This window comes from Mizuhopecten yessoensis, unplaced genomic scaffold (genome assembly GCF_002113885.1).
Source record: "Mizuhopecten yessoensis strain PY_sf001 unplaced genomic scaffold, ASM211388v2 scaffold3717, whole genome shotgun sequence".
Taxonomy (NCBI): domain Eukaryota; kingdom Metazoa; phylum Mollusca; class Bivalvia; order Pectinida; family Pectinidae; genus Mizuhopecten; species Mizuhopecten yessoensis.
Window position 1 is genome coordinate 254,963 of NW_018405184.1, and position 19,763 is coordinate 274,725.

At 33.8% G+C, this 19,763-nt stretch overlaps 1 protein-coding gene across 7 annotated transcripts in view; it reads left to right on the top strand.

Annotated features, from left to right (window-relative positions):
- LOC110447981 (extended synaptotagmin-2-like) overlaps positions 1-19,763 on the top strand; it is a 42,511-nt gene that overhangs the window by 5,812 nt on the left and 16,936 nt on the right. For 3 of the 7 annotated variants that reach the window (XM_021493987.1, XM_021493990.1, XM_021493992.1), the window contains exons 2-15: positions 294-335; positions 2,910-3,044; positions 3,523-3,599; positions 4,330-4,396; positions 4,798-4,887; positions 5,283-5,338; positions 6,280-6,400; positions 9,247-9,346; positions 10,163-10,233; positions 10,959-11,044; positions 12,875-12,923; positions 13,685-13,774; positions 14,665-14,682; positions 18,906-18,995. In XM_021493987.1, the coding sequence (XP_021349662.1) occupies positions 294-335; positions 2,910-3,044; positions 3,523-3,599; positions 4,330-4,396; positions 4,798-4,887; positions 5,283-5,338; positions 6,280-6,400; positions 9,247-9,346; positions 10,163-10,233; positions 10,959-11,044; positions 12,875-12,923; positions 13,685-13,774; positions 14,665-14,682; positions 18,906-18,995 (1,092 nt within the window). The remainder of the gene's footprint in view (positions 1-293; positions 336-2,909; positions 3,045-3,522; positions 3,600-4,329; positions 4,397-4,797; positions 4,888-5,282; positions 5,339-6,279; positions 6,401-9,246; positions 9,347-10,162; positions 10,234-10,958; positions 11,045-12,874; positions 12,924-13,684; positions 13,775-14,664; positions 14,683-18,905; positions 18,996-19,763) is intronic. The other 4 variants (XM_021493991.1, XM_021493993.1, XM_021493988.1 and 1 more) reach the window with 3 other exon arrangements.

Consider the following 19,763-nt stretch of genomic DNA (forward strand, 5'->3'; position numbering starts at 1 on the left):
AACCAATGAAAAGTGTTGTTACATCAAAGATGTGGTAGCTAGAATTTCCTTTTCAACTTACCAATAACATGAATATTAATGTACCTATATATGCAAAAGAAAGATATGAAAGAAATATCATTATTGTATGATTGAATTAATACCTACACAAGTACAACCTTTATCTGGCCTGCAGCAGGCATGCATTCAGCCCTTCAACAGCTTTGATAAAGTGTGCATATGAAAACAGCCAAAAAAGAATTGAAAACCTTTAATGTGACTACTGTTTAAAATTTTATTTCCTTTATTTTTAGGTGCATTTCCCTGATGTTGAAAGAGCGGAATGGTTTAATAAGGTAAGCTATTGATCAATCTTATTATATATATATAATATTCCAGAATTTTCAATTACATTTGCCCAACATTTTCCCGACGTTCCATAGTTNATATATATATATATATATATATATATATATATATATTGTTACTGATATGCAAAATATAAAAGTGTTTGGAAGGTCCAGATTTTTCAATTACATTTGCCCAACATTTTGCCGACGTTCCATAGACGTTATAATTAGCAGTATATGTTGTGTAATTAGGTCTGTAAAATGAAGTTCAAAGTCGCAGCAAGAGCTCATGAGGTCAAATCATATAGTGTTGTAATGGGTGTGACCTAGGCATTCTGTTCTAAAATGCTGAAATTGTTTTCATGACATATCAGTTCATAGATCTGCATATGCATCATGTACACAGTACCTTGCATACCATTCTTAAGGTCCATATGTAAACTCCAAAATCAAAATTACAGCATTATTGGGGTAAAAAGGTCAAATTGAATAATTGTAGTTTACATAACATATGCATTTTGAAGAAGTTTTTAAGTAACTTCATACTAGATAGATGTCTTCAGGCATTGTTTGGTACATAGATGTCCAGACAGTGTGTGTTACAGAAAGATGTTAAGATATATATATAAAGTGTGTGTAATGTACAATGTGTATATACCACACCCATGTCCAGACCACACTCCAAGGTCAAGATCAGTATGACTGTGGTTTGATTTAGTACCTTATATTAACTGGTATTCTATTTATTAGTTAGTATAGGAACCCTTTTAAATATTCCTTTGCATTTTGACTGCCCAATGTCCAAAATTACGTATCTACATTAATGTAAATACATGTGTTCACTCATTTAATTACAAACAGAAATGTTTAAAATGAAATCTTTCTTACAGTGGTTTAATGTTTACCTAAGAACAGGAAAGTTAATTTAAATCTGCTGATTCATGATCAGCTGAATCATTTGTTATTTTTGCAGCTTTTAGCCCACGCTATTCATATGTATAACCCTCAAGCCACTGTGCATTCACTAGTATTCCCACACATATGGTTACAGTACCTACTAACGTACTCGGCTGTAACATAATGTTCGTGTTGAGCAGCCAAGCATGATAATATCTATAGCTCGTTGAAAGTCTTCAAACAGATGACAATATATTACATATATACAATGTCCGTGTAAGTTTAGATAGTGAAATATGAATAAATTGAAACAGTTGAGTGCCTTTTAACATGTTTTATATATAGCAGTATATACGTCCAAATAATTTAACCTGACCATGCAAAATGAAGTGTCACAATACATATATGTAATACAGCCCTTGTAAAGGGTTGGAATTGACAACCCTCTCAAGTATCTCCAGAAATAACTCAATAAGGCACGGGCCTGTACATAGCTATATAGGGAATACCTGATTTTACTGTCACATTATCATGGCACTAGTTCTGTTGTGTACATAGATAGCGGTTGTGACTATACAGCTTAAAAGTCTGAACAATTTGATGTCTCTGCAAATATTTGCTTGACCTCAGAAATAAGGTCAAATAAAGCTTCAGGGGAAAAAAAAAATCCCAAACATTACATAATACTGGAAACTAAAATGTATTTTTTTCTACCAGAGAATGTTGTGTAATTAAATACAATGTACAATATATATATATATGTTAATGGGACGGAAAACCTGTTAAGTGATTGTGAATCATGACCTTTAACTCATTCATCCCTGAAATTTTCCAACCTTTGCATTGGAAGATCTAGAGTTCAAATGAGTCTTCAGGGGTGAATGAGTTAATATGCAAAAAATGGTTTATGTAAATAGATAGAGAATAATACATGCCTTTTTCCATATCACACCTAGTATCAACCCGAGACTGCAATATCAGCCCAAGGGCCGAAGGCCCGAGGGCTGATATTGGTCGAGGGTTGATACTGGGTGTTATATGGAAAAAGGCGTGTTTTATTCTGTTTATTACATACTTACTAATAAAAACTACTATCTTATGATTTTTTTTTGTTTTTGAAATATTGAAAAACGATTTTTTTTCTCCAAAAGAGGTGTGATATGGGTTTTGCTGGCTGATACAGGTTTTGGGGTGTGATATGGCGGGAGCTGATACAGGTTTTGGGGTGTGATACGGCGAGGGCTGATATGGGTTAGAGCAATTGTGTCATATCGCATTTACAAAAAAGACGTATTTATTAGTAAGTATGTAATAAATCCACATACAAGTAGGTACCTTATAAGGGATGGAGCTTCAACACCAATGAGTCCGTAAATGTTACTTTTGTTAGTTTAGGTTCTGATGACTGTTGGCTTAGCCATCCAAACATGTAAACTACTAAAACTTACATGTATCCTTGGTGCTGATGGTCCATCACTGATCAACTTGTATTTGCGTATACCTTCTTATGGTGTATCTCTACTAGAATACTTCAGTATCCACCTCAGATTCCTCCACCGGTACATCGACCGGCCACTACCCACCGGACGTTAGATCTCCTCGCCTAATATTTGTATTGGTGTACCAATACCTTGATTCATTTCTACAATATATCCACATCATGATATTTGTTTTGTCCAACAGATTCTGGACCAGATCTGGCCCTTCATTGGAGATTATGTGAAGAAACTGCTGATGGACTCCATTCAGGAGAAGATCCAGCAGAGCCATTCCACAGTGGGATCATTCAGGTTCACACAGATCGACCTCGGAGATATTGTAAGTATGGTGATAGGGAAATCCTTTGGATTATGTTTACAATTATAACATGTTTTACAGAAGTTGGTGACCTGAAAGTTGATATTGCATCTTGCATTTTCACAGTTATTCTCACTGTTGATAGCTCAGGAGACCCTGTGCAAATTGTGATCACTGATCTATGAACCTGTGTTTTACAGACAATAATCTGGTAGGCTTAACATATAGCTTTACACTATACAATAAAAATCTTTCATTAGATTTCACAGTTCTCAAGAAAAGGGGTTGGCTTATTACCAGGCAACCCCTCCCAAATGCATGGAAGGAAGGGAAAAGGAAGGTAGACTTATGTGACATTTTATCACTGACTCGTAAAATATGGTATGCATATAGTTAAGTATGATTGATTATTAGGTTTTTCTGTAACATTGGTTTTAAATTACTTTTGCTGCACAAACACAATATAAAACATGTTTCTTTTTCTGTCTCAACCAAACAGCCCCCCAGGATTGGAGGTGTAAAGGTGTACACGGAGAATGTCCGCCGTGATGAGATTTACCTTGACCTTGACATCATGTAAGTGGGTCAAACAAAATCAAACCAGTAAAATACAGTAACCAGTCCACCAGTCTGTAAGAGAATTTGTCAAAAACCTAGTTATATCTGTGTTAATTTAGGGTATCCTACATATAACAAGAATCTGATTGTGAATTACAGTAATCAGGACAGGGTTGAGGAATACTCGGTACATGTACACTGAAAAATAACTTATTATAGTTTAATATTGCTGTACAGTATTTCCTAGGGACTTCTAAAATAGATTTCCTCCTATATAGCTAATTTGTTTACTGTCATGAAAGAAATGATTTAAGCAACTTATTTTTTGGGGGATATTATATAAATGTTATGTACATTTCTGGAGAGAGAAAAAATTGCACATGGTAATATATACAAAACTTGTACATGGTAATGTATACAAAACTTGTACATGGTAATGTATACATACTTGAGAAATGCTACTGAAGAATCAACCACCTTTCTGTTTTAATTTATAAACACAAATTGATCAGGGTGTGTGCTGATGCCATGATCATGTGTCCTCATGTCATTTTGAAACTTGAAATTCGAAAAAGAAGTTTTTGCATCGCCAGTAGCTATTCACATGGCAGAAATACCAAAGAACCTACCACTTGGTTTAAAGGACCCAATTTATGTAGAAGCAATTTAACCTCTGTTGACATCTGTTTAATTGTTACTGTGGTGTGAAATCCATGATTCAGCAGTGTGTACTATTTTGTGTTTACAGCTACAGCAGTGACAGCTTTATCGAGGTCAAGGTCAAGGGCATTACTGCTGGAATAAAAGACCTACAGGTACAGAGCTATGATTTTAAACTTTCTGTTCCATATCAATTCATTTTCCATTTTTTTGTAGCAAAAGTAATAAAGTTTTAGCTCACCAGGAACAAAGTCTCCAAATAGTATGCTAATAGCATACTCATCATAATGGTCCATGTGTGCTCTACAGGCTCTATGCGCCTTTTGTTGGTAATACTATATGATATTGATGTAATGTTAATGCCCTAGACAACATGGAAAACAACTGTCATTAAATCAAATTAAATTAATGGTAAAGTGTTAGTTTCAATCAATTTCTTATGTAGGCAAAATTATCATAATAGGCCTAATTACATTAAAAAATGTAAAATGAAAGTAGGTTCCAATGCTTATTCAAACAGTGATTACGCTAAATTTGTTTATATTAACGTTGATAGTTACGAGGCACACTGAGGGTGATCTTCAAGCCTCTGATTGGTCAGATTCCACTGTTTGGCGGGATGAGCTTTTTCTTCATCAACACCCCGGTAAGCTTTTAATTGTATTATAGTATTATGTATTATACGGTAGGTCTCAAATGTGACACACTAAATATTTAATGCCTTGTTCAGCAAGATATCCAAATATAAAAATATATATAATATATATCTATCCTATTTTCAGCTTAGGATTACCCATAGAGTAATTTGTGTTATGAATACATGTTAAATAACACCAAGTGAGGCTTAAATTGGCTATAGATTTACATTATTTAAATTGTGGCGTCACAACTAGCACAAATTTATGGCAGAAATTTAAAATTCTTTGACTTGTTTCATAAGTCTCATAAGAATTAGAAAATCTTGTAATTATGATAATATAAGATCCTCTGTATCATTCATAGGCCTCTCACTTTAACCTTAATATTTTATTCCATTCCAAGGACATTGACTTCAACCTGACTGGACTTGCCAACTCCCTGGATCTGCCAGGACTCAGGTAATCAAACCATACACTTAACGCTATTCAGTTGATGTGATGTGTGGTGAAAATAGGATTTTGTCTTATGTACTGGTAGTGATATTATGTTGAGCATGTACCAGGTAGTTGCTGTTGAAATAAATGAATAAGGCAAAGCTATAATAATATCCTGTAGACCATCATTCGATAATCTTGAAGTATGATATAATGAAGATAGATTTACTCAACATGCTGGTTATTCAATACAATTGTATTAAATCAAGCTCATCCTAAAATCTGGTTTACCATTTGAAATATTCTCTGACAACTAGAGTATAGTGTTATTCAACCATTGTCTATGTCAGCGCAGCATTCACAGCTGGTTCTAAACGAATTGAAGTATGTGTATTGGTCACTGTCTTATTTTACTACAGTTGAATACAAGTAAACAGTGACACTGACAGTGTCTTGTTTCTTCACTAAGAACACACAGAGTACAGTGTGGCATTGATCCCAACCTGCTGTCCAGGGTTATACAATTCCACTAGCCCAATATCCGGGACTAGTTAATTAGATGTCCCCAGCTAGTGAAAATGTTCAATATTTGCTATAGGTTGCAGTAGAATATTTTTTTCTAAATTTGCCTGCTGTCAGGTTCTCTAAACATGAATCTGTACACTACTGCAGTCTGTATACACATATATGCATGCAGACCAATGGGTTGGGATCTCGGCTACTCCTCTTGGAAAAAAATGGTACGTGTACACTGTGAAAATAAACCCGCTCTCTATATTGTAGTGCTTTTCACATGATATCAAAAGCACTAAATTATGATAAACTCACAATCTTCCTACATGTTTCATTGGGAGCTGAAGTACTAAATCATAATGCATGTAACTTGAAAGTCATTGCTAATGCATGGAAATATGAACTTTCATCGGGAGTGACTTTCATGTCTCCTGTCGTATTATATTTTGCAGCGACATGTTGGATACAATTATTGCTGAACAGATATCCAACATTATGGTGCTACCTAACAGGATTGTTGTTCCCATGGTGCAGGATATCAACCTGATGTTGCTCAGATATCCTCAACCTGATGTAAGTTCTCACAAAGTCAGTCTCATATCCTCAACCTGATGTAAATTCTCACACAATGTCAGTCTCAGATATCCTCAACCTGATGTAAGTTCTCACAAAGTCAGTCTCAGATATCCTCAACTTGATGTAAGTTCTCACACAAAGTCAGTCTCAGATATCGTCAACCTGATGTAAGTTCTCACACAAAGTCAGTCTCAGATATCGTCAACCTGATGTAAGTTCTCACACAAAGTCAGTCTCAGACATCCTCAACCTGATGTAAGTTCTCACAAAGTCAGCCTCAGATATCCTCAACCTGATGTAAGTTCTCACAAAGCCAGCCTCAGATATCCTCAACCTGATGTAAGTTCTCACACAAAGTCAGTCTCAGATATCCTCCACCAGATGTAAGTTCCCACAAAGTCAGTCTCAGATATCCTCAACCTGATGTAAGTTCTCACACAAAGTCAGTCTCAGATATCTTCAACTTGATGTAAGTTCTCACACAAAGTCAGTCACAGATATCCTCAACCTGATATAAGTTCTCACAAAGTTAGTCTCAGATATCCTCGACCTGTTGTTCTCAGATATCCTCAACCTTATGTAAGTTCTCACAAAGTCAATCTCAGATATCCTCAACCTTATGTAAGTTCTCACAAAGTCAGTCTCAGATATCCTCAACCTGATGTAGGTACTCCCACAAAGTTAGTCTCAGATATCCTCGACCTGATGTAAGTACTCATGCAATGTCAGTCTCAGATATCCTCAACCCAATGTAAGTACTCCCACAAAGTCAGTCTCAGATATCCTTGATATTATGTAAGTACTTGCACAAAAGCAATCTCAGATATCCTCAACCTGATGTAAGTACTCGTGCAATGTCAGTCTCAGATATCCTCAACCTGATGTAAGTACTTGTGCAATGTCAGTCTCAGATATCCTCAACCTGATGTAAGTACTCATGCAATGTCAGTCTCAGATATCCCCAACCTGATGTAAGTACTCGTGCAATGTCAGTCTCATATATCCTCGACCTGATGTAAGTACTCCCACAAAGACAGTCTCAGATATCCCCAACCTGATGTAAGTACTTCCATAAAGTCAGTCTCCGATATCCTCGACCTGATGTAAGTTCTCACACAAAGTCAGTCTCAGATATCGTCAACCTGATGTAAGTTCTCACACAAAGTCAGTCTCAGATATCCTCTACCTGATGTAAGTTCTCACACAAAGACAGTCTCAGATATCCCCAACCTGGTGTAAGTAGTTCCACAAAGTCAGTCTCCGATATCCTCGACCTGATGTAAGTTCTCACACAATGTCAGATTCAGATATCCTTGATATGATGTAAGTATTTGCACAAAAGCAATCTCAGATATCCTCAACCTGCTGTAAGTACTCGTGCAATGTCATTCTCAGATATCCTCAACCTGCTGTAAGTACTCGTGCAATGTCAGTCTCATATATCCTCGACCTGATGTAAGTACTCGTGCCATGTCAGTCTCAGATATCCCCAACCTGATGTAAGTTCTCACACAAAGACAGTCTCAGATATCCCCAACCTGATATAAGAACTCGTGCGATGTCAGTCTCAGATATCCCCAACCTGATGTAAGTTCTCACAGAGTCAGTCTCAGATATCCTTGATATTATGTAAGTACTTGCACAAAAGCAATCTCAGATATCCTCAACCTGCTGTAAGTACTCGTGCAATGTCAGTCTCATATATCCTCGACCTGATGTAAGAACTCGTGCAATGTCAGTCTCATATATCCTCGACCTGATGTAAGAACTCGTGCAATGTCAGTCTCATATATCCTCGACCTGATGTAAGTACTTCCATAAAGTCAGTCTCCGATATCCTCGACCTGATGTAAGTACTTCCATAAAGTCAGTCTCCGATATCCTCGACCTGATGTAAGTACTCATGCAATGTCAGTCTCAGATATCCTCAACCTGATGTAATTACTTGTGCAATGTCAGTCTCAGATATCCTCGACCTGATGTAAGTACTCATGCAATGTCAGTCTCAGATATCCTCAACCTGATGTAAGTACTCATGCAATGTCAGTCTCGGATATCCTCAACCTGATGTAAGTACTCACACAATGTCAGTCTCTCAGATATCCTCAACCTGATGTAAGTACTCATGCAATGTCAGTCTCAGATATCCTCCACCTGATGTAGGTACTCACACAATGTCAGTCTCAGATATCTTCAACCTGATGTAAGTACTCACACAAAGTCAGTCTCAGATATCCTCAACCTGATGTAAGTTCTCCCACAAAGTCAGTCTCAGATATCCTCGACCTGTTGTAAGTACTCGCACAAAGTCAGCCTTGGACTTTCTTGACTTGATGTGAGTGCTGGCACAATATCAGCTTGAGGAATCTTATGATATCCCAAATTTGATGCAGCAACTTGCACAGAATCAAACTCAGATATCCTGAGCACTCAAAGACTTAAATATCTACAATCTGATGAAAGATCTGGCACAAAATCTTTGGTATATCTTCAATCTGAGGCAAGTTTTCACCCAACTCAGTCTCATGACTCTAATATTCAAAACATAATGTAAGTACTTGTACTCGCACAAAATCAATTTTATGGGGCTCAGATATTGTCAACCTGATGCTGGTATTCACACAAAACAAAACACTTGCAATGACTATCACCATTTTCCCTTCAAACTATCAAAAATGAAACAATACATCTTCCTTTTGACATTACCTAAAGAGCATACTCATACAAATAGTATTTAATATGTAAGATTCAACAGCCAAGAGAACAAAATTGTCTATTGTAAATGAAGTATGAATTACAACTTATGCTAATAAATCTTGCCATAACTATTTTCTTAATTACAGGGGGTACTGAGGATCCATGTGTTGGGAGCCAAAGATCTTATTAGAGCTGACATTGGATTCGCCAAGAAAGGAAAGTCGGATCCGTATGCTGTTATAAAAGGTACGAAGAAGCTGATTAGTTTGTATATGTAACAGAGGTCATTATTTTTTCAATGCCTCCGTCAGGAGTCGAACCCGGGTCTCTGGCTTATTAGTCTTACGTTCTACCAAAGGATCTAAAGAGAAATTCCCCCCTAGAAGAGTTGGTAGGAAGCAGCTAGTATTTTGCCAGGGTGACATACTCCCCGTCCAGGAAAGAACATTTCCCGAGTTTTCCAGAGGTCATAGCGATCCCTTTGCAAGTATTGCCGAGTATTTTTGTCACATCTCTCGGGTCCCTACGTGGGCACTTATGTAACAGAGGTCATTATTTTTTCAATGCCTCTGCTAGAAGTCGAACCCAGGACCTCTGGCTTACTAGTCTTACGCTCTACAGAATGAGCTAAAGAAAAATTCTCCGTAGCCGAGTCAGTAGGAACCGGCTAGTATTTAACCAGGGTGGCATATATATATTAAAAAATATATGTGTTTTATTCCCACATTTGGAAGTTAGTTGAGATTACTGATACTGCTCTTCATTATTAAAACTGAATAATCCTGGTAGTTATTTACATTTGATGAATTTTGGCAGACAGGGTCGCTAATGTTAATCCCGAAATTAAATAATCAAGTTGTTACAAATGTTTTGGGAAAAAATGTCTTTGTAAATCATTTTATTTCCGTCATCTGCACATATGTATTAAAAAATAGATTGAGGTTTTCTCTATATTAACTATAGAATATATCTACTGTATAAATAATATAAACATATATATCTTAACCTTCATTTATTGTTATAATCAAGTTGCTTACTTTGTTCTGTCATGTTTATTTTCAGTTGGAGCAAAGAAGTTTAAGACCAAAGTCATCAATAACACTATTAACCCAGAGTGGAATGCTGTTTTTGAGGTAGAGTTCTGAGAAACTTTAATATGAAGCCTTAAGGAAAACAAATATTGAATGTGTGTGTAGAAAAATTATGTTTCTGTTTCATTTGTTATATGCCACATGTATATCATTGATTTTAATATATATAAACAAATAAATTAATGACTGCTTTATCATTATTGTTGAAGAAATATACATATCCCTTAAAATCACCTGAAATTCAAATTAAGTTAAAGAAATTAAAGAAATGTCCAACTCCCATCTTTTAATGTCACACTTATAGCAATATCAGTTTTGACGAGTGATATAGATGGTTACAGTAATGTTATTTAATTCTGGCTTTTCCCTCAATGTCAGTGATCATAGACTTTTTCCTGTTACAAGTATATTACATAATCCAAAGCAACACCAAATGTGGATGATTTTATGCACTTCCTATTTGATTATCTGGTGAATAAAAGGATAAATATTCATAAACTATGCATTTAAAGGTTATGTCTAGATTTTAAAGTTAATGCATAAAAATGAAACAAGATCATTTGGGGCCTCATACAGAATATACAAAAAAAAACCGTGTGCACTTATGTGCATAAACTGCTTTCTTATTCCTCAAATACACATACATTGTTATGTTGAGGTGTTTATGTTTGTAAAAGGAATATTTTTTTACAATGATGTGATTATATTCATTCAAAAATAGTGCAGTCCGTGAATTGCTGTTGAGACTGTGGTTTGATTATTTGTAGACAATCATTGACATCAAGGATGGCCAGTACGTTGATATTGAGCTGAAGGACGAGGATCCAGGTAGTAAGGACGATGATTTGGGATGGTGAGGCACACTACATCAATTTTAACATCTAGATAGGGTTTTCAGAATTACTTGTTGGAACATATTTTGTTTTTAAAAAATCATATAATTGAGAACAAGTTCTGACAACATAAAAGGCCCTCTCCTGAGCTTCAGAATAACTTAATTACTTGATTCAGAACTACCCGGAAAGTAAATTAACGTGTCCAAAATGGAAATTCTCTCATTAGAAATGGAATTTCACATACTTTTCTACTTAAATCTTCAATAAAAAGAACAATTCTTTCTTGAAAAAGTATACTATTTGGTATTAAAATAAAAACAAAAACCTGTGTAATTTGCGCAACTATATAATTTGCGCAGGTACTTTTTGAGGCTGAAAATCTGAAAAAAAACTTCTACATAGTTGGAATATGTTGCACACGATGATAATATAATTTTGAAGTAATTTTGTCATTGGAATGTGTATTACCGCACCTTTAACAACCACACAGGTGTAGGTCAATGAGGTCCCATTTTGTATTTATCTTGTTTTGAAATTTGAAATGATATCTGTGCTAAAAAGATATGACAACAATCATTTGAATTACTTATTTTACTTATAAGATATTGTGCTATAGTTTAATAAGCAAATACATCCAACATCATTTAAAAGCAAAGGTAGAAAAATAACAGGAAGTTTTATTAACCAATATGATAATAAGCTATAATAGCAAAAAATGGCAGAAAATAACATATTAAAAAGAAGATATAAACTGCCTTGTTGATTTTGAATAGTGTTGTTGATATTTGTCAGCTGTGGAGGAGCTGTGTGAGTGTTTTATGGAATGATGCAAGCGTTATAACAAAATTCTCTTCTTTTTAATATCATTTATAATACAATGTAATAATAATTTTAAATGTTTTTATTACTAACATTCTCTTTCTTGATATATTCTTAAAAGATCAGTTCTTGTAATTGTCAGATGTATTACATTGTATATTTAAAAACTCTTTATCATTATATAAAAATTATAGGATGAAAAATGTTCCCATTCCATAATACATTTGGATAGCATGAGTATACGTACCACTCTACTACTTCCAAATGCATGCTCTGTCAATATTTCGTAGATAGACAAAAACTTCCATGGTCTTCCTTTCTGAAGTGTATACACGCAAATATATATTATGTAATCACTTCTATGTGCAAATTTATGGTTTACAAAGGGAAGAATGAAGAATATATTGTATTTCTGAATTGTATTCTGAAACTTGCATTTGTCCTCTGAATGCATATATTCATGATCATGAGTTCTCAAAATCGTATATATATATAAAAGCTTGATGAAGCAAGTTTGGATAGTTTTGGTTTTTTATAAGTTTGGTAACAAGAAGTTAAACTCCTTTCACTATACATGATTTTTTTTTATTTATTCTTAATGATTTCTATTTCAACCTGGTTTTACTATCAATATTTAAAACATTTATTCCTGCAGTAAAATGTCAAACCCTTTCGAGTTAAATAGGTGACAGATCGCAACAATCAAGTACAAACATATCCTTATATCACTGGGCACTGGACACTGGAGTAAATTTTCAGAATTAGTTAAATTATTATGAAATTATTTGTGTAGTATTTTGAACAATACTTTCTTTTACTGAATCTCAATGTTGTATTTGCAATGGTACATATGATAATTATTAAATATTGTTTTACCTACTTGTTTACAAAATACGTTTGAGATTATTTAGGGGTCAACATTGTATATAACCAGTCTGGAACTAGACTACAATTTGAGATGGTTGTATTTCTAGGAATCTTTCAAATTGACGTCTTTGTTAAACATTTAATATGTGTGTGTTTTGCAGTGTGAATATCGCTTTAGCCTCTGTGGCAAAGGATGGTATGACAGACTCGGTATGTATAACAATTAAAACTTTTATGAAGTAGATAGTACAAAGTAGAAACAAAGAATGGGTGCTCATAAGTCTATACTTGGGTCTCTTGAAATCTCAATTCATTTTCTCCTGTTTACATGATGCATTGGTTTATCCTCCATATATACTGTTTGAACAACTTTAGGTTGAATTTTGACTAAATTGGCTGTTGAATACACTAATGGGCACCCATTCCTTAATGACAGAGAGCTCCTCTTTTGATAGAAAAAAATTATCTGCTAAAAAAACAAATATCATATGATTTTTCACATTTGGATTATTCTCCTTGATATAATTTGTAGTTTCAGCTTCTTAAATATCAGTATTACAGAGTTAATACGTAGGTAAACTGTAAAAATGAGGAATTAAAAAGGTTTCATCATTCTGATAGATATATAATTCAATTGATCTGAATCCAACATAATGGAAACTGTACTTTCTACTTTTCATCTGAAATGTACAAACTGAATTTTGGGTAATTGCATAGAAATGTATATGGTGCAGATGTATAGTATAAACTTTATTTATTTTACAACAATTATGAAACAAGTTATTAATCACTCTGTATAATTAAGGTGCATATGGTTTACAAATTACCATACAACAGGGTAGAACTAGCTGGTCTAGTTCACAAACTGAGCTATGACTCGATTATAATTGGCTCCCCTGTTTGTGGCATGTGTATTTGTATATGTACAGTGGCTCCCCTATTCAAAGCATATATCAACTTTATATCTACAGTGGCTCCCCCTGGAGGATGTCAAACAAGGCCTGATTCACATTAAGTTGGTGTGGAATTACCTGTCTAAGGACCCGTCGATTCTTGACCATGTAAGTACTCTCCATTCCTGCCTGTCCGTGATTTCCAGTGGTCAGTTCCCCTGGTGGTGTCTAGTCATACCAAATCATTTTAAACAATGCCATTTGATGTTGTAAATTTTGGAGTGGAAGACACCTTTTTACGTTTATTTCAATACCTGTTTTAGTTTTTCTTTTGTCACTATCTAACCGTCAGATGGAAAATGGAAAATAGAAGAAAGAAATTAGTGTTATTGCTACTCAAAGTGACTTATTGAGCATGAACAGTCTGCTACTTTTACAACTCTGTTACTCAATAAATGATCCAATAATATGAATGAATACGAAAAAAGCAAATATTACATGACTTGAAAAATTACTTCTTACACATAAGACATTTATGACAAACCTTAATTATAAGGGACCTAAAAATAAATAGTCCATTACAGAAGAACATGTTCATGACTAATTCTAGGGAACAAATATATAAATAAGTTACAATAAAACAAATTAATAAGAATCCTATGGACTGAAGAAATGCTATTGATGTAATGAATTAATGAGACATTTTTATGTCAAAATACAAAAAGTTTGATCCCTTGGTTACAAACAGGAGGTCACAATAAATCTGATAATACTTTACTTGTATGTACATTGTAATTATATCTAAACCTCTTGTGTGATTTGTCAGTAGTGATAACCATGTTGTATTGATGACATTGCCACACCTAATGCTTTCTGTAGTTTTACAATATTCAACATTTTTTTTTATGTGTTATCTTTCTTACAAAGTAAAATAATATTGTTTCTATATCACTAATTATGCGTGTCTGCAATTTGTAGAAGTGTTGAGGTAATTGTGTGTGTCTTGCTATATAATTGGCATATTGAGAGCTGGTACCTAAGATTCCACTTTTTAACAGGCAAGGATAAAGGCTGAGGTAAACACATAGCAAGCATTTCTCTGCAAGTGGGTTACCCTGGTATACTTACATGTTCATAACCGTTCCCTAGATGATACTCCCATTCCATATTATTAATGACATCGCAATAACATACAAGGAAGTGAACTTTGGGAATTAATTCCAGAAATCAACGTGATTTATATAAAATCTGTCTGCTGTATCACATGTTATAATCAACAGGTGATGGTCGCACCATGTAGAAATAATTCTCATTTTATGAAATTACAATTTATTACGGTAGTTACAATTTCAAAGTTTCTATGAAAAATAGTATTGAGGCAGTGAAAGAGATGAGGCCAATGCTTATTTCATTTGGGCAGATTCAGCATCAAAACATCCAATTAGAGTTTGATGTAATGGGTAGACAGAGAGAATAGGAACCATCAAAATACTAGAAAAATAATAAATTCTTCATTAAGTGCTGCAACTCTCCTGTTTCCACTATATATTGTATATTCGTTGACTGTTTTTAAGGAAAGAAAATCTATAATGCCTTTTGAAATTTAATATTTAAATATTAGATGGTCATTAATTTGTCTTACCTATAGTTTATGATTTATACTCAGGAATGAAGGGACTACTGTGTGTTAGAAGTGTAACAATAGGATTGTCGAAAGTGTACTAAATGTTATGTGATTAAGTCTTTGTTCCTTTCCCAGATTAAACTAAGCCGAGTGCATTTATGTTTTATTTTACCAGACTTACCACATTCAATCATCATTTTTTTTTACTTTTTAACTATCAATAATTTGTTAAATGCATGTCTAATGAATTCTGATGTTAATGGTTGGTTATTGTCTATCAGTCAAAAAATGTTGCCTCCCCTGGAAAGGCATGTTGGAACTTGAAGAGTAAATTTATTTTAAATAAAAAAGAGACTGTCTTGATCGTCCTTGGGTTTTGAATCTCTAACCTGCATTTAATTATAGAGTTGATTACAAAATAAATTTACACATCAAATATTGTCATAAAATAATGTTCAAAAATTCAGTTTATAGGTTGAATCCAAGCACCTGTGAACAAGTTGTATAATGTAATCCTGTTGTAATTTAACTATCAACAGGCCAATTAATATTGTTACATTACTAAATACATAAATTTAGATATACGGATACATCATGAGGATGTTGTGTCGCATAAATTTACACCTTCATAACCTTTCTGAGAAGAACGATTTATTAATAACAGATCCTTAAAGTTGATATTATTTAAATTTGCTACTCTTTTATGGATTTATCAATCCATCGACTTAATTGATATTACATAATAACTGTTACTTAAGAAAATTAACATTCTGAATGTTGCACATTGGGATAAAGGCTAACAATTTTGTCCTTGTGTAACCTACCGGAGGTAATACGAGGCCCACCTCAATGCTAAACTGACTTACACAATAGAATGCTTTAGTGTTTATTATTTTGTATAGAATGCTTTTGTAACTCTTTTTATTTGTTTTTTGACGTTTCACATGTTACTGTATGTTTCTGGTAAGTGGATTTGCTGGTTTTCTGTTTTGTTGTAGTTTGGTCCCCTCTTGTCATTTAATGTACTTTGTGTACTGATAAAACGTTCTGCATACATCTTCATGTTCATTGCCATGTGGTAGCTATCGTCAACATCTAATTACAGTTTAATCACATCATCAACATCTCCAAAATTTAACGACATTATCTCATGTCATAAAACGTCATATCTGAAAACATGTATCTCTCGTAAGAAAAATTTAAAATGCTACCACTTTCATGTTTTGGGAATATAATTCTGATTAAATTTACATATATATATTTCAATTAAAGAGTTAATTTTAATAAACATATAGGTTCTATACCATAGTAGTAGACCACCAAGATTTCATCTGCAACATTAGATAACACACAAACTCCAAACAAATATCTCTGATGTATACTGGGTAGTTGGGTTTTTGTTCAAATAAATTTTAATCTTTATGTCAACTAGTGTGTAAAAGTGATTCCTTGATTCAAACTACCGATAGTTTTGAATGTAACACTATGCTTTCATAAATGTGTTTTAATATACAAACAGGAAATATGAAATAAAGAAATCCAACTAAATAAACAATGGGCACTTACTATTTGTGTAAAGAGGAGTCCAGGTTAACAATTGTTTTGTGTTTGTGATGCTATGCACCTGGGTACTTACACAGTGGTATAGGGTAACGCCTGACTTAACTAGTTCCAGGGGCATGCTTACATAGAGCACTGCCCTAGTGTATGGTAAGAGGCATGAGGTGAGGGGAAATAGCTGGGAAAAAGTCTGTGTGTCCTCTAGATCTTCAGTAATGTATATGTAATGCTTACACAGTACAAGACTTGATTTTGTAATTTGTTAAAAAATTAAATAAATAAATGTATCTTAAAGTGGTATATTGTCTGTAAAATTATGTTATATACGTAATTCTCTCTCAGGTAAATTCTGTTATAAATTCACTATTTTATCCAAGATCATTTCATCAGCTTGGCTTACCTCCCTTTATCTATGCACTTATAACATGCTCTTCTACGATTGTACACCACAGCCACCCCATACACAATTCCTATGAATAAGATCTTTTAATCAATTTATAAGTGTCCTTGTATTAACAGTTCAAAATATTTAAATGCTTTACATTAATAGTATTCATTTTAGTGACTTGTAAATTAATAGTTTCAGTATTTAGCCCAGTGTATGGAATTTGTTGATTTCCTGAATTTTTTTATGACATATTTAAACTTGTAAAAGAGTTTTTGTCTGTTTTTGATAACATATTATAGCAATAGAGTAAATTACTGGAAGGAATATTTCATGAAAGTAATAAAACTTTTAAATCATTCAGTATGTTTGTATTTAGTGGTGTGGCTGTAAGCAAAGTTTTTATAATTACTTCATAAAATGGATTTCACAACTCATTGCTGTCTGTTCTAGTGTTCCTCACTGTATTTTACACAGACTAAATATTTCCCAAACATAATCATTTTGGAAATGTCTATCTTAAACATTCTACCAAAATTGGTAAATAAAAACAATTTTACCTGTTCCTTTATAATTCAAATTTCATACTACACAAATGAAAGCCAAGTAATTAACTATGTTTGTGTGAAGTACTTTCTTGCTACATTGGAACATATGACTTATTTCTTCAGGAGTCTGGTTCAGAAAGTCTTGAAATTGTATTAACTTTAAGGATCCCCGTACCACTGCCAAAAACTGTAACTAATAAGTGTTTGCAAACTGTCTTTTCTGGCATGACCAAAGTTTTGATTCATTTCTGAAAAGAAAACCTGACCTTGCAGATCTTCTTTTTATTGAGAAATAACAAAGATGAAATAAACAAAGCAACAACAGTGTTTTTAATGGAAAAAAATAAGCGGGGCTAGACCAGAATTCAAACACTTGATTTCAGATTGTTATACTATAGCTATTATTAATGGAGCTACCTGGTCAACGGAAGTGTCCTTGCCCAACTGTGCTACAGTTATATCTTAACAGAAATTAAGGGAAGATTACTGTGTACAAGAAAAAACACAGTGCAGTGGGACAGGGATCTTTAAAAGATATCAGTTTTAGGAAAAACTATGATGCTGCATCTTTGGCAAAATTACACTGAGATATTTATCATCAAATCTTTGTATTTAGATCAGCAGTATGTGGATTATCATGAACATTTAGTATTATCTTTATAGTACTGAGAAATAAAGACTTGAGCTGTATGACTACCTTAGTTGCTATACAATATATAATCCAGTAGACCAGAGAACTTTCATAAAACAGTGCACTTTCTTAAAGGATGTGTTGTGTTCCACAAAATAACCTAAAAATTAACTCTGATATTTCAGATATAACATATGTGTCTGTTTTCTTTGCCTACTAATTTTGAGAGTTTTTTAAAAATATGTTTGAGTTATTTTATCTGTCTTTTGAGGATCCTTTGCTTATATGAGAGTTTCTAACTATTTGTATTTTTAAATGTCATACAAATTAATACATTTTAAGCTTTTGATTTAAATGTTGATACATGTATTAACTTTCCATAAGTTTATACAGGAGAATATCTGAAAAATTAACACTTAATAATAAATTAATACAGGGTATTCTTCCTTTGAACCAAAATTGACACTTATGTTGACCTATTTTATTTGTCTCATATTGCTGTATTGTGGGTGGTTTATGAATGTTTTTTTGTGTCTCTCCTCAACGAACAGACCTTGCAGCACTTGGAGAAAAATACAGATGGTACAGAGTTATCCTCCTCCCTGCTGATGGTGAACCTGGACTCGGCACGAGAACTCCCGGTATGTAGTAGGATTCACGTTATTGTACAGATCCAATAACTCCCATGGTTCTCTTACACTAATTTTTCAGCCTAAGGATATCTTGGAAACTGATGTCCAAACAATATTAACAAAACTCAAACTAAACCTCAAAAATGTTGGTGTATTAGGCAACTATCTACAACTATCGATATATACTCTTCACATTAAAAATTAAACAAATATGGATTGACACTTGTAAAAAAGCTTTTTCACTTTTTATATTAGTGTACTTTTGTGTCAGAAATCAGTATCTTGAATGATTTTGGAAATGCATAACCTTACTAACTGTTGTACTCTGAATTACATCCATGTATATATGCATGTGCTAATTTTATTATTTTGACTTTCAGTTTCACCTATAATAAATGTATAGATTTTTTTTGAATTTTCATAACTTCAATTTTTAGGTCACCTGAGACAAAGTCTCAAGTGACCTATTGCAATCGCCTTTTGTCCGTCGTCGTCCGTCGTCCGTCGTCCGTCGTGTGTCCATAAACAATTTACACTTTCGACTTCTTCTCCAAAACCCCTGAACCAATTTCAGTGAAATTTTGCAGGGACCTTCCATGGACAAAGGTCAACAAAAACAGTTGCCGGTTTAGTCCTAAGCCCCCAGGGGCCTGAGGGGCGGGGCCAAAAAGGGTCAAATTGACTAAAATTTCAAAAATCTTCTTCTCCAAAACCCCTGAACCAATTTCAATGAAATTTTGCAGGGACCTTCCATGGACAAAGGTCAACAAAAATAGT